The 16605-nt window shown below is 39.3% G+C and overlaps 1 protein-coding gene across 3 annotated transcripts in view; it reads right to left on the reverse strand.

Annotated features, from left to right (window-relative positions):
- The window catches only part of KIF25 (kinesin family member 25), a 70408-nt gene that overhangs the window by 25361 nt on the left and 28442 nt on the right, over window positions 1-16605 (reverse strand). For all 3 annotated transcript variants that reach the window (XM_019549951.1, XM_019549952.1, XM_019549953.1), the window contains 4 exons: window positions 16458-16500; window positions 11168-11235; window positions 5034-5108; window positions 1357-1506 (listed from right to left, as the gene is read on the reverse strand). In XM_019549951.1, coding sequence (XP_019405496.1) covers window positions 1357-1506; window positions 5034-5108; window positions 11168-11235; window positions 16458-16500 — 336 coding nt within the window. The remainder of the gene's footprint in view (window positions 1-1356; window positions 1507-5033; window positions 5109-11167; window positions 11236-16457; window positions 16501-16605) is intronic.

A 16605-nucleotide genomic window follows, 5' to 3' on the forward strand; every position in this document is an offset into this window, starting at 1 on the left:
ACTGCCTCCCCACACTGCTGGCCCATGTTCATCTTGGAGTCAATGATGATCCCAAGATCCTTTTCTGCCTCCGTGCTGACAAGAGGGGAGTTCCCTTAGAGGTGATTACAGTCTGAAGAAAGCAACTATCAAACATCCATGATCACCATTGTGGGTCACCTTCCATGTTAATGTAAAGTTTGAAGAAAAAGAATGTATACTCTTTAATTATACAGTTATGTGTGTCATAGAAAGGTCCACAAATGAGATTCCTACCCAGAAGAGCATTCCATCTTTCCACTCTTCTGTGAAATACGAAACATCATAACCAGAAAGAAATATGATTCTACATCCTATTTACCACCAGACAATTTCAAGGTAAAAAGACTTTTTCAACTTCTCTCTGAGTCTAACCTGCACAAAATGAACTGTTCCAAACAGGAGACTTCACCATACCTTCAGCTCTCCTGTGAAATATGAATTTTCATTTCTACCTAGGACAACTTTTACAATCTTTGCAATCTCCTATGCCCGATGAAGGGTGCCTGTGCCCGAAAGCCTGCAAATAAAGAAATCTTTTTTGCAAATATTTAGTTGGTCTAATAAAAAAATATCACCTCTGCTATGAGTTCTGATAGAAAGAAAACAACACTTTCAGTCTCATTTAACCATCTGTGGTCCAAATTCTGATTTCTTGACATAACTATGGCCCCACTAACTTGTGGAAGCCTGCTCCATTCTTAAGACCTAATGAGCAGCATAGGTGTGAAAACTGACCTTTGTTGAGAGAATAGGGAAAAACCCACATGACAATGGAGCTAAAAAATCCCAGGGAATGAAAAGAGCTTGTTTACACAAAAAAGCCTTTCCATGTATATACTCTCATTCTAGAATAAAAGCAACTCATTTTGGTTTAATTTAATCCCCTTCCCAAAAGGGATGAGCTTAATAAAGAAAAAAAGGGAACTCTTTATTAGACTATACAATATCAATATAATTATATGGGTATAATTCATGCATAATTACACAGAACAAAGCTATGCCACATAGGCAAGGCCAAAATAGCAAATAAACATCTGTAGTCAAATCTTCTACAAGTTCCTAAAAATTAAGATCACTCTTATTCCTTAAATGCAAACTAAGTTCTTCTCATAACATTCTAGTGTTAAAAAAGGAACTGTATAGGATTCTAGACTTAACCTTAACTGTGAAGCTGCTACCAAAGCTATTATAAATTACTATAAATGTAGCGTGAACAGTTAAATATAAACAATGAACATATCAGGCATTTTTCTTTCTTTATATAAAATCTAATGTAAAAACTGTTTGCCCTCTACTGACACCAAACTCTTATTTTCATTTCCTGATCACCAATACCTGAATACTTCTTCTGTTGCTCGAGGAATTATTCCTAGTTCTGGTTCATCTTCTGTGGAGAAGATGAAGTTATCCCCAGAGAGGGGTCCAAACATTGTATGAGTCTTTCCACTACCCGTCTGTCCATAAGCCATAATACACACGTTGTACCTGAAAAATCACGAAGGGTGTGTTTCATTATTGACAGCGGTTCCTGTTTTGTAACAAATGAATTTGGTACTTGAATGGTTAATACCAAAGTACTTGGGAAAATTATCAGTTTATTTTAAATATGTAAATACCAATAGCAACAACAACAATAGCAATAATAATATACTTCCATAGATCCTTTATTTAGATCTCAAAATCTTTTACTAATAGAAATTAAGTAACCCTAAAACCATCAGTGAAATGGATATTTTTGACCAGATGGGTCAAAGCATCAAAACAACAACATAGTTTTGTGCAAATTAAAACTAATTTAATACTTCAGTGAAAGTTTATGTGTGGACACTTCTGTTTGGGAATAAAAATAGCTAAAGTTGATTTATTAAAACAACCCACTTATTATATACATTGGCCAAGCCACTTTTACTGACAAAGTGAGTGTGGTACTTAAGAACTGGTGCTTCTTGGTAATAGAAACTAGAGCTCTCTTAGTCTGCTTGGTGACAGATGGCAGCAGTACATAGGATATCCCTGACTGGCTGACCCAGAGTGCCCATGGTCAACTGATGTTTCCCTGTAGCACAATGTAGGGATTGTGAAGGGATGTGTTTTGCTCCTGGTTGCAAGTGACCCACTGTCTCCCTTGGGTCAGGAGAAGGTGATGCTGCAGGACTATGTTCTCTTCTGAAAGAAGCCACAACCTATATAGACATTCACTCTCCCAGAAGAAATTCTCCCAGTAGTCATTTAATCCTGTTTTTCCCCAGGTTATTTTCCTGCTGGAGTGCACATTTTTACTTTGGGAGAAAAAGCCTGAACATCTGGGAGAGCAGCAACTCTCCTAGGAGAAACTGAATGTCTATACTAGGCCTAGAACTATGTCTACTCTATGGAAATCTGTTGGTAGAGCAGAAGTATGGAACATATTGACTACCAGCTTTCCTAGCAGAAGCCTTTAGATAAAATGAGGTCAACAAAATTTGCTTTTAATGCGCTATCTTGTTTTGTCTAGGGTATGCTTTTTTCCCCAACATGTGTCCATATTTGATGTGTTAATTCAATATATCCCAGCTACCTAAGTTACCTTCTTAGTTGCTACAGGCTTGTACAGATGATAGGATTAAAATAATAGTTTGAAGACAGCCAGATTCACTTTGCCTCAGGAATCAAGGTCCTCTGTTAGAATATGAGCCATTATATGCCCTCATTGATCAATCCCCAAAAGGGTTTTGCTGAGTTAGGACTGACCAAGACAGTATTACATCCAGCCATGCTAGACTGAAAATTAATTGTGACTCCACAAAAGAAGTAGAGGCAGCCAGCACACTTGAAATAGATTAAGTTGATCTAGTTTATTCTGTTTACCTTTGGTTACAATACAGTTGATTTAAGCATAGTACATAGCATCCTTTTATGCTCAAGTTACTGCTCTGTGAAAAGTTTTGAAAAGTCACACTTACTGTGCTGGAACTTTTCTTTTTCACATTGCTCACATAGTTATATTGTTCTTCAAAAGATCTTACTAAATTGAAATGCCAGGTATTATACTTAATAGTACTTACCACTTGAAAAAACTGGATGTTCATGATAATAGAGTTAGCAACAGGAAGGAACATTATCAAAGGAAATCAAAGTGAGGGGAATGTCTTTTTCTTTAGAAAAGTGAGTATAATTTACTCCTAAGCCTTGTGTAAGAAGGTGATGTTATCTTAGTCCCTTGCTGATCTTTTATTGCTAACTATAAACTTTGAAGTCTTCTGTACTTTTGATCTATTTTGTAGGAGGAACGATCTTTTTTCCTGCACACTTAGCCTGAAAAAGAATTCAATGTATTAAGGGGAAAAAAAATTACGAGGCCATTCAAACTCTATCTTATAGGACCACTTTCTTACTAACCACTTAGGAACCCAGACTAAAAGCAGCCAGAAGTTAAAGATAGGTTTGAAGGTGAAAAAGTCTGTTTGTTTCACATTTATAATGGAAAGCCTGCACAGAAACCCTTTGTTTTTTCCTGACAATCTACTTCTGTTTAAATGGTATATCCCAAAAAAGGCTGTCTTTTTGTTTTCAGTATGGAACATTTCCTAAATGAATATGAAACTTCTGAGTTTCAGGATAGAAACTTTAAACAGAAAGCATATTGAAAGAGAGGTTTTTTTGTTTGCGCACCTTGGGATAATGAGAAGACCTGCATGCATAGATAGCTATATAGGAACACAGGACACAATCTTAAACTGAGAAAGGCTTATACCTTTCTGTACCAGGGAAGGCAATAGTGGCTCTAAGCTACCTTGCAGCTGACTCTGTGATCCACAGGTGAAAATTATGGCTGCTCTTACTTGCAGTGTCTACAACAGTCTCTTTGGAGCCACAGAACACATCATATTTTGGTTTTCTCCTTCTCTAATCCCTAGTTGATCACTGAGTTCTCTACCCAGTGCATGTACATCAGGAATCTTCAGCTTTTCCTTCAGGAAACCTTTAAGGTCAATTTGAGCTGCCCTGGCAGTTGAGGAATAGGGAACAAATAACCCCAGTCTGTAGATAGTTGGCTCAAAAATTGTCACTAATCATAAAGCAGATTCCGTGATCATTTGGCTAAATATATGACTCCTACAACCTTGTGGATGTTGTTCTATGTTGTTCAATGGTGTTTTATGTTGATACCATAGAAAGAGACTAAAAATCAGGTTTGCAAGGAACATTCACAGTTAAGCAAAGGGCAGGAAAGAGAAACAGAAGGAAAGGAAGGAAAATCCCTCTCTCAAATCTGTTTTGTTCCCAGTGACTATAATTACTATTTCAACATCCATTTGCCAGAGTAGCTAAACTGGCCATAGCATAAATTACAATTAGGCCCCAAGAGTTTTGCTAGCCAGAAGTAATTAAACATGTTTATCAATGTCTGTTTCTGGTTAGTTTAGTTTCCAAGCTCATCTAAACCCTGGTATATCTACCTGATGATGCTCACCAGGCTTTATACTTAAAGTTCTATCTCAAGCAAGAATTAATTAAGGGAAGCCCTACACAGCAGAAATCATGATAGCCAATTCCAACATGGTTCCTCTTCCTGGCCTTGTATCTTTGAATGCATTGTTGAAGGAAGGTATGTCACACTGTTTATTATTTTAAACATGCTATTCTACAGTGTAATTCAGTCCTAACGTCTCAAAAATGGAAAAACAAAAACAAAAAATAACAACATAGCAAAAAAACCCAGCAAACAAAAAATGACTTCTCTGTTTGATTTTTTTCTAAACGTATTAATCTCTGGCATAAACAATACTGAAATTTATTAAAAGCAAGAAGAGGAAAATTTCACCTGTTTGTTAAAATTTGATCAAATTTGTCATCATTTGTGTGAGAATAACTTTCATTTTATAATAAGTCAAACTAACAATAGGAAAGCTACAAAATTGGCTGCAGCTAGTATCTCTTGAGTAACATTTTCTCCTCACCCACACAACAAAACAGGATTTCAGCTTGATAATATTCCGTTAACTTTTTTTTCCTCCTCCTTTTCAACTTACCCATCCAGCAGAGATGTAAGCAAAGGCGCCACATCTGCAAAAACTGCATCTTGAGACTCAGTAGCACTGTAAACTCTGAGGGGAGGAAATTGGAATGGCTGATTAAAGAAAACCAATCAATACATTTCCACCATAAAAACACAAACCAGACCAAACAAATCTGTCAGTTGCTTTGGTATCACTACCATACATTTATATGACAGAGCAATGTCCTTATATGACAACAGCAATGACTAAATGTGTTTTAAAATACTTGCTTGCCTCAGAGATAGAAAGATTAGTGGATGGAAAATAGTCGCTAAGGTGCTGAATCTGGCTTCCTATGCAAGGAAATGAAAAGGCAAAGCTGCTGGAGTCACTTTGTTCAGATGGCTGCAGACAGAAGTTATGGGAGGAGCATATGGGGCACAGTCAAGCCACAGATGCTGTCTTGGACAAGGGTAGAGGGCAGATAAAACTAAAGGGATGTTCAGTGTAGTCCAGTGCTTAGGACATGAAATTCAGAATTCCTAGACTCAACTCCTGTCTTCGGGAGGTGGTATGGTCTTTATTAGCAGTTGTTTTTTTAATTCATGTATGAATTCCAGGAGCTCCAGAGTTACTTCATGGAAAGAAGAAAAACAGAAAGACTATCCATAGGGGATATTGAAACAATTAATCTTTGTGCCTTGGTGGCTCCTAATCCCAACTGATCAGTCAGCACTGAAGGGCCATTTCTACTGTCTTCAAGCTATATTGTTCCAGTTGGTTTTCTTCCAGTTGTCACTTAGCTATGGAAGCCCCTACTATCTGTATTATGCCATTAAGGAAGCACTGGACTCTCTTACATGGCATCTCTACCAAGAAATTCATAAGCTAAGTGCAGACTCTCTCCAATGCCTGAAGAAGGACGTGCCTGAAAATTTGTAAAGAACATTTTTTTCAAACTATCTAGTTGGTCTAATAAAAGATACCACATTTATCCAAAGAACCTGGTCTGCCTAGGCTAACTGAAGAATTTCACAGCTGTAAGGGAGACCAGCACAATTTCACACTATTGGTATTAGATATCTGATTGTGTAGCTCTCAATTTCGCAGTATCTCATGTCACAAACACCCCTAAATTTACCTTCACAATATCTCTGTGAAGCAGGGAAATGCTTTTTACCCCAGTTTTGGGATGGAGAACAGAGACAGGGAGAGATAGGTGACTTGTCTAAGTCACAAAGAAAGTCTTTGGCAGAACAGGGAACTGAAGCCGAAACTCTGCATTTCAGTTCTGTACCTGGACTACAAAACTATCCTTCCAATAAGCACTTTCATGATACATTATAGATGCTTTTCTTTTTTGTTTAAAGATGTAACCCAAATTAGTTCTTTCCCTGTTTAGCATGGAGCAGTGACCATGTAACTTTTAAGCAAAACCAACAATAATACCTAAACCAACAGAATACATTTTTCAAATTCAAGAGAAAAGCCCAACAAGTTTATACTTGGACTTCTCTTTAATGAAAGTATTTCCCCTCTTAAAAACCAAAATGCTGAACTGCACAAGACCTGGACCAGACAATAAATCATAGAAGGAAGAAGTTTTCACTAATTCATTTCTTTTCTTAGCATCTTAAAAAGTAACCTCCTGCTGAGCACAGTCTGAAAGAATTACAGAGTATTGTTTATAAAAGATGTGAAAGGCATGGTATGAAAATCATTACATACACTTAAGCATTTGGTGTATACACATAGGTACATGTCTCTTCAAACTTTTTTCTTTGATGCCTCCCCACTTCTGCTTCCCTTTCTGCTCAACCCTGTTCTTCTCTGCATGATGTGTCTTTTGTACAGGTTTTGGTACATGAGTGATGAAACAGGAATTTGGGAAACAGTAAATAACAGAACCAAGTCAATTTACTGGTAAACAACTCTCCTACTGTTTGTACATGCTACATTGAAAATATAAATTAATGAAAGTCACATCTGCTAGTCAAGTACATATTTGACGTACGTACAGCCACTCTAATCCTAACATGCACAAAGGCAGATTTCAGTCTTTATGCACACTATAAATACAATTGTCCGGGGGCCTAGTGCCATGCAGAAGCCAGGAATACAGGAATTACTGTACTGTATCAGACCAAAGGCCCACTTAGTCCAATATTCTGTCTCTCACAATGGCCAGCACTAGTTACTTCAGAGAAAGCTACAAGAATGGCCACAATAGGCAAAGGGAGAACAATCCGTTTCCATGAAGGCTTATCCTTAATCACTAACATTTGGAAATTGGCTAAATCCCTAAAACATGGGGTTTATTGTCTGTTCCAACATTTTTGCTAGCATCAAGTATTATAACTCTGGTTATTCTCATTATCCATAAACATGTCCAGTCCCGCTTTGAATTGTGCTGAATCTTTGACTTAGATTGTATCCTGTGGCAATGGGTCCCATAGTCTAATGACATGTTATATGAAAAAGTACTCTTCTTTAATGAGCAAATGGGCACTTGCCTGGCTTGATGGACAAATGGTGCTTGCCTTGCCATTCCATTCGCATGCTGTCATACGAAAACTGAGAAACCTACAAATATGCATAGATGTGGCAAAGCACTTGGAGAAAACAGTTGCTAACAAAAAAATCAGGATATATTTTGCATGCATGCACAGTATCCTTTTCTTGTCAAATCCTCAAGGTCAGTATGGTTGAGCAAAAGTTCCTCCAAACTGCATTTACTCTGCTTCATTTACCATTCACATCACTTGAAATATGCATTAGCACCAAATCCCACATCTTAGGGCAAACAGCTCCAGCTCAATTTGTCCTGAACTGATTGAGATATTTTTCTCTAATGTGAGTCATGGCACCTTTCTGGGGAATTTTATGTAAGGAATCAATACCTAAAGCATTCAAACAGGATGCAAAGATGAGCTTTTCAGCAGAGGACAAATTAACCAATTCTCTGGTCAGGAGCATTTGTTTTGGGGTCTGTATGAACTGTGGTTCACAACTTTTCAGATTCAAGGCACCCCTTGGAAAATGCCAGCTCTTAGTTTCCACTCAAATTTTTGACTACTGGAAGATAACAGATTAATTCTTATGTTGCAAAGAACTCAGATCACAACAGGTCAGAATGTTTTTACCACTGTGGATTCCTATTTGAAATTTCTGTGTTTACGTGTGTAAATCCTGGTTGCATCTCTACCAGTGCTAACATTATATAGCACCCCATGGCATCCTTGAAAACATCTCAAGGTACCCCAGGGTGCCACAGAACCTTGGTTAAGAATTACTGATCTAAACTACTGTGACATCAGTATAGTGGAGAGACACCTAAGATAGCTTTACACTATAGCTAGTTCAGGTAGCAGTAGCATTCTAGATATAGTAGCATAGAGCTTAGTGTAGATGAAGCACCTGAGCAGTCACCTACCTTCTTGGGTAGGTTAACAACAGGCACAGCAGCCCTGTACCATGCTACTGCCACCCAAGCTAGTTATTTTACAGCTATCAACAACATGTTTACATTACACTGCAACAATAGTCATGACAGCAGTGTAGCTGTATCCTTAATTAGTTATCAGAGATAATGGAAGGTGTAGCAAACCCAAGGACTTGGTTTGCACAGAATTATTTATTCTGCTAGAGAGCTGACAGATTTTGCCCAGCACCGCACCACTATTCATGCTGATTTCACCCAGAACATTATGAGCTTCTTTTTTATTTTGTTAGCTGATTCACCAAGAAAATTATAAAAAGCATAACATGGTGAAGCTGGAATTCTCTTCCTGAACTGAAATCAAATATTTTGACATTTATTAGGACCATAAAAAGTTGCTAAAAAAATAAACATTTTGAGTTCATAAGAACCATATGCTCTACTGTTTATAAAAACGAGCTGTGCTGGGACATTGAGAAAACATTCCCCAAGCACTGCATTCTTTGGGGGATATACTTTTTTTTTAAACCCTTTTCCTCATGATCTGGATGCACAGCACATATCAGAATCAAAACACCAATGAAGTCCTGTGTGAAGGGACAGCACTGTAGCTCATCGTGTTGTAGCCCACCATTAATACCACTGGCTGATGTTTACATTACATGCACCACAGCTTTGTGAATATAGTTGCCTAGAGGTGCCTCATGCCTCAACACAAGGCAGAGAGCAGCTAACTTAAATCTTTAAAACATAAGAAATGAAAAATTAAAGTTAAGGTGCATGTTACTACATAACACAATATTAACTCTTTCCTCCTAAAGCTGAAAATAGCCTCTGGAAATGGTTGGAGAGAATGAGAGCTACAAGTAGTCCACAATATCTTGTTAGCTGGTTGGGAGGAGTTATGAAGAAGGGTTGGAACAGGCTACGTAGACAAACTGTGGGATTTCTATCCCCAGAAATTCTTATGGGTAGCTTGAACAGACATTTGACAGGGATGGTTTAGTCAGGGATGATCCTGCCTTGAGCAAGGGCCTGGACTAGATGATCTTGTGAGGTCCCTTCCAGCCCTACCTTACTATGATCCTATGAAACAGCCTGGTAACAAAGATATGAGGAGAGCTGTACCTTGAGAAAGCAGGTATGCCTCATTTTAGCACTGAGGTCTATGAATTTTGTCAACAGGGCTCCTCTGCATTGTCTTCATCACAGGAAATGTGAGGAATTTGATAGCCTATACAACAGTGGTATCCATGGGCTTAATGAAAGCAAAGTGAAGGCAATGTTTCAGGAGAAATCCTCAGGGCAAAGCAGAAGTGGCAATAACATCTGTCAAGCCTGGAACGGCTTGTGTTGAGTAGGCTGAGTTTGGGCCAGGTGCGACTAACTTCTGCTTTGTGCAGCTATACTCTTATTCATGGCAAAGAAGTGTTAGATGCTGTTCTACAGCTGTCACATTCTCTCTTCCCAGTGTTATTGGTCTGTTGAGGCTTTGCTCAAAGAGAGTAGAGCCAATGGACAGGATGCATAGGTTGAACAGCTGGGGAGAAAATGCAGGAACAGTACAAGGACAAGCATGGAATCTGTAAGGACAACTTGGCGGGGGGCAGGCAGGGAATTGACATGAAGGCCATGGAAGTAGGAGTTTTGGTGATACAAAGATGAAGCTCCCACACCATTCTTTTCTGGACAGTTCCTTTTTTCCCCCACTCTTCCCTGCTCTGTCCCAACTTCCCCCTCATTGTTCTGTTCTCCCATATTCCCCCAATATTATAATAACTCCTTTAACATTCCTATCGGTCATGCCCATTGCTCTGACCCCACCAAAAACAAATGCACCAGCTCCACCTTTATCCTTGATATTCCTGTGGCCCTGATAATATGGACAGTCTGTGAGGAGGGCTTTTATCAGATGGAAGTAAAAAGAGACTCTGCTTTGACACACATGTTGCCAACATGTGCACCAAGAAAATGGTAAACTGGGAATAGAAGCACAGAACTGGAAGGGATATTTTGGGTCACTGAGTCCAGTCAAGTAGAAAACAAATCACAACCAGAGTTGGATCCCCTTTTAAAAAATATAAGGAGAAAAAGTGATTTTGCAAAATAATGGGTTTGTTTCTGAGGGGGTAACTGTATGCTAGGACCCTTCAGCCAAATCACTGAAAATCTGAATCACTACCACTGCCCAGAAGCCCACTGAAAAACAGAAAATTTCAAGACAAATATGTATGTGGATTTTGGAACATTTAAACAGAAAGCAACGCTCAACCTTGGCTATAACAGAGTTGGCATTCCATTATAATTCTACATGAGTAGTGGATGGGATATTGGATTGGACTAAAAAAAAAACTGGATCAATTCTTCATTCAGTTATCTACTTCTTGCGTGGCCAGGAGCAAGTCACTTAATTGACCCTATGCCTCATTTTCTCATCTCTGAAACGTGGATAATAGTACTTCATTACCTCAAAGGAGTGTTGTGAGACTTAGATTATGAGGTGGTATTTTGATGAGGGTCATACAAATGCCCTGATATTAAATTAGAACATTGCTCTCCTTTAGGAGAAGAAAAGAAAATAAGCTATATTCTGCAGCACATTACTGTGTCATAGGAAGCACCTTGTCACCAAATAAACGTAAAACCTTAACATGTTTTACCAGGTTTACTAAGGAATAAGTTTTCAGATCACAGAATTTCACAACTGTCCAGAATGCTTTATACCCACCTTTCAAATTGAAACAACTTGTTTATTGAGGCATGACCAGGACGACTGCATTTTACAAGGACAGTTTCCTGCCAGAAAAACAAAGTAGTTATTATTAAGGCACATAAACACATAAATAAAATTATGTTTTGTGTGTTTCGAGTCGGAATCAGGGAAATGGAAAACACTACTTACTCTCATATCCTGTCTCCAACAGTTACCACCACTGGATTATGCAGAGAAAGAAACAAACCCTTCATAATCCACTTAATTATTATGTTGGAAAGTTTTATTTAGGGTCCGTGAAGTCCATGAAGTGGCTGTAGTGTCTTATAGACATACCTGAACCACACATTTAAAACAGCCTCAGTCAAGAACTGATAGCAGTCTGGATGGGGAAATATGGAGCACTGTGCAACAATGCAGTCAAGAGAATGTAAATTAGCCTTATGTGATATATGACTGAGGTACAGACCAACCCTGCTTCCCTCTGCCACTTCCCCCATTGTATCTGCCTTTCTCCTCCACCCCACTGCTGTACTTACTTCCCCTCAAAGCTGCAACTCCAGCTGGGGTCCTGCTCCAGCCCAGGGCATGGAGAGCAGGCTGCCTCTGCAGGTAGCTTTGTAATTACCATCAGAGCTCATATAACTACAGAAAGCACTCCTATTCATTTAAAGACCAAATAGTCAAGATACCATTTCTGAACCTAATTATATACCCATGTATTTATGCCCTCAATTGAACTGCAGACATTAATTTTATAGCAATAACACAGTAATCCACAATGATGGAGAAAAACACAGTAAAATTGCTGGAGTTTTAACAACTTTTTTTTGTAATAATACATTTTCTAAATATATTATGTAGTAGCTTTTAAAGTCTGCCAAGTGTGTCAGTGGCTCTTTAAACTACAGCCAGAGTGCAATCACAGCACCTTGGCAGGCATTACACAGGAATTCAAATCCAGAAGTGCTTTTCTACTCTCCCTAAACATGATGTTTAATGGCAGAAGAAAATAAATTTTAAACCCAATGCTTTGCAGCATTTCCACTAAGAGCTGAAGGGGCAACATATGTCTTTGATGGCTATCCCATTTGAGAGGTTAGTTAGTATATTTTGGTGAAAGTGCAATATAAATGTCTACATTGCTGTGATGTAACGGGAGTGGGGGAAAAGCCAGTTTGTTTAGCAAAGGAAAGAAAATCCACAGGCAGGTGTTTTCTTATAACCATGTATGGTGACCATCCTTCCTTAGTGGCTCAAAATGGAATAATACAGGCATCTTGGCTGCTGTCCTATGGAAGTGCTGATGATTTTTCTAGTTATGAGGCCACTGAATTTGTTTCTGTTCTGAGGGTGCAGTCACCCATGGCCATGAAATACCTAGCTCTAGTCTAAAGCATACACCCATCCAAGACCGCTTCCTTTCTACTGGCAGAATCACAAAAATCTCCCAGTTTAAGTTCTGTTCTTTGACAAAACAAACAAAGCAGCCAGTTGCTCTCTGCTCCATGCAGATACTCTGCACTAGAAACTGAACTAACTCCCCCAGTGAGAGGCGGGGACAAACAGCAGAAAAGAAGTTTCAGAACAAAGGAGGTAAGGTTCAGATTGCAGGAGGTGAGTGCCTAATTTATAGAAGTGCCTGCTCTGCCATGCAGCTACACAGCTGTGAGACTATTCAGCATAGTATCCCATGCCCTGGCTAAGCCAACACAGACCATTGCTACCATCTTCCAAAGCTCAAATAGCTGGATAATTTCTATGAGAGAGAACCCACAAAGAGCAACTGCCATTAATTAAATAAGAAATTAACAAGAAAATACTTTGGAATCAGTCACCCTGGAGCCCTGATGTAGTAGCCAGATTCTCCATATGAAAATGATTTTATTTATACATGCAATCTAAGGCTTTAAAATCTCGAATTAGCTCAAAAACAGAAAAGAAATACTGGGTTGTACAGCCAATAAAAACTTAAGCTTTTACAGACTTTCAAGACAAGACATACAAAAATGTGGGAAACAGTGTTTCTCTCTTTAGCAGATTTAATTATAAAAATTCCTAAATAAACAGCATGGTATTGACTTGAATTTGATTCACTATTTGTTTTAAACAGGCTCAAAATTCCCAAAAATGCAAAGTGATTCTGTCTAAGTATAAGCACTGCCTATATTCTATAACTGAGACTGTATTAAGCAAAATATTACTTACTAAGTTCTGGATAGCAAAACAGCAAGGGTTCCTCGATACCAATGCTGTCCAACTTTGATGTGGCTGGGGGCTGCACATGGTGTTAGCATGTAGTCCCCGAGTCACACACCATGCAGACTGCATGCTACAGGGGAGGCTCCTTAGGATCCACTTTACCATGTGGGTAAAGCCCACAGACCTTCTCCCTACTGGCAGCACTCCTTCCCCTGCCACTGAACAAGCTGTGCCCACAGCACATGGACCCCTGGGCCTTTTCCTGGGGGACCATCTACTGGAGTTATAATCAGAGAGATTTAAATGCACGTGATGTTTCTGCTAGTTTTCAGTTGCAATAAAAGCACCAACTTACAAAGGAAATTTAGTAGCACCTTGATGAGGAACACTGGGTGCATCTACATGTGACACTATAGTGACAGTGTCAGTGGGCACCAATCGTGATGATGCAGCTACATCGCCGTAGTAATGCACTCCCTCAGTACAGTGCATTGCTATAGCAGCACAGTGGCTATAAACGTGCACTGTCGGCACGGTGTTGTATGGGCTGTTACTGCACTGTCATTTAGTATTCCAAAAGGAAGTACTAAATGACGGTGCAGTAACAACAGCACCTTAGGGGCACATGTAGATGCATTCACTGAATATCTGAATGAAAGCTACTGGAGCTGAGGACACTGAGGTTAAGACACGTATGTAGGGCCCATGAACAAGTTATTAATAAGTAAGATATACTGTGAGCTAGTCTATCTTAATGCTATAGTTCTGTGAATAGTGCTATAGCTTTTCCTCAGCAACTATGTATGTGCAGGCTTTTAACTTGATGTTAGTGGAAAGTAGCTTACCTTTCACTGAAAGTGGGGTAAGCTATCTCACGTTTACCACAAAAGTAAGAGCGTGCACATGGGCAGCTACCACTGAATGGCCGATGCACTGCAAATTCACATCTTAGCTTACCTTGTGGTAACTTGCTCATGTGCCCATACCCAAAGTTAACACTCCAGTTTTAGCTCACACTATTGTGCCTTTTACATTTCATTTCTTGGTAACGGCATCAATGAATGCTGGACTGTCATCTGGATTTGCCATCTCAGCTCTCAATCTCTGTCTTTTAATGGACTTAAATCAGACCCTTTTAACATCCTCAAAAGCAATACTTTGTAAGCCATTGCGGGAGCTATTTGGAGATTACATTTCTACCATGTTCTATAAGATACACTGTAATAATAAAAAGGAAAAGAGTCTGACAATTTAAAAAATAGCAACAGTGAGCAGAAGCAGCACAAAAGGAATGCAGAGATCTGCAGCAGTTTTATTATTACAGAGACGTAAGGCCTGATTTGCTCTATAACTGTGTCAGCTGAATTTGATCTCTAGGCCATTAGTAACATAAAATCCATCAGAAGCCAAGACCCAATAGCACAAATTATTTGCTAATATATCATTAGGGAACCTGAAGCAAACACTAATACAGAAAACCTACATAATCTTTCCCCAAAAGAATCAACATCTATTAGCAGGGCCTGGTGTTTATGGCAAATGCTATTACAGGTGTGCACTGCTAGAAGAGGATGACTGAACTCTTGCTAACCAGCACAATACAAAGAGGTGTGATACTTCTGGGATTCTTAACAATATGTTTGAAAAGACACTGCTCAAGAGAGCATGTACCTTACTTTCTCTGCAATATGCAGAATCCTGTTGATCACTCCAACCATTCCTTTTTCCCTAAATGCTGGCCTCGCTCATTTTTACTTCACTACTGCAGAAAACAGAATATGAACAAGAGGCACAGGGAACACTTTCAGCACCCGGAACATGGGGACAAAGGGAGGGGATTATGCTGACCACTGGAGATGGGGGGAAAAGAGAATGAAGTCTTACCTTACGGGGCCCTCCTCACCCACGTGGCAGCTGCTTCTGCTTGAAACAGACAACAGCACAGGCTCCCTGGGTACTCTGTTCTCTCCCCCTTCAGCTCCTGGGTGCAGGGCTGTGCCTCCAATGGGAAAGCCTTTGGGGAAATGTCATTCCATGTCCCTGCCCCAAGATATACTGTTGAGTGCAGGGGTGAGCCTGCCTGGCTTCTACGGTTGGGCAGGGGCAGCACAGAGCTACTCCTGTTGTGGCAAAGACCCATGAGGGAAGAGAGCCATACTGGCACCCCTTCTCAGTTGGTGCCTGGGGCCAGTGCCCTGCTCACCCTTCCCTGGTTATGTTCTTGATAAGAACATTCTTTTAAATCCACATTAGCAAACTATTTTGTACCAAAAAGCCTTAACAATGTTCTGAGCTAGATAAGAGTTTCTTCTGGATCCTACATGGATATTAAGAATATTTCTATAACTCTTTTACTGAAAAAAAAATATCCATGCTTTCTGCTTGGTTAGAAACCAAACAAAAACAATGGACCAGCTTCTGCTCTCAGCTATGCCAGTATAAAGTCATAGCAACTCTGCTGGTCCAGATTTTTATCTCAATTTTATCACTGTAAATGGAACATCATTCAACTAAGTCAGTGGAGTTACACCAGTATAAAACTGTTTTAAGTGAAAAAGAATTAGGTTACTTCCAGCTTTACCGTGGCTTAGAGCAAAATGTATCCTACTGTTCTGTGGCATGCTGATTCGTAATGCTGAAAGTGCTCCATGATCAAAACTGATAAGGGAACAAATTAAAGGAAAAAAACAGGGTGAAACTCCTTTCAAATTTTGTCTGCAGACTCACAAGGATGGGATGTTTCAGGAGGGAAGATCAGTCCTGATCTGTAGTGAAACAGCCATTTGCTACAGAGAAGGATAGAGGAAGACTGTGTGAAAGCTATTTTCATCCCTGAAACTGTTCCTGAACTTCGGTTTCTTAATTAGAAAAGCATATAGCTATTGACTTGAAATGGAACAATGCACACTGTTTTCACTGCTCAGTATCCAAACCAAATTACTTTGCAAGAGAAATACCAAAGTAGACGGGCAACAGTAACTTGCTTTATCATTTGCCTTCTGTATTCAGAGCCAAATAGGCATTGTCCACCCTTTTCCCTCCTTTCTATCATCATTTGTTTCTGACTGTATGTATATATACTTTCATTATTAAGTATACTCACATCATCAGCTGCATGCGCCACTTTTTCTGAAAGGTTTTTGTGCCTGCAGGGGGAGGGGGAAAAATTGGAAACCTTAATTTGTTTATTTTGACTGAGAAAAATGAACACTCACAATGCCTGTGAACTGCAAGGTCTAGGAACAGATCTA

This window comes from Crocodylus porosus, unplaced genomic scaffold (assembly GCF_001723895.1).
Source record: "Crocodylus porosus isolate Cpor-Errol unplaced genomic scaffold, CroPor_comp1, whole genome shotgun sequence".
NCBI classification, from domain to species: domain Eukaryota; kingdom Metazoa; phylum Chordata; order Crocodylia; family Crocodylidae; genus Crocodylus; species Crocodylus porosus.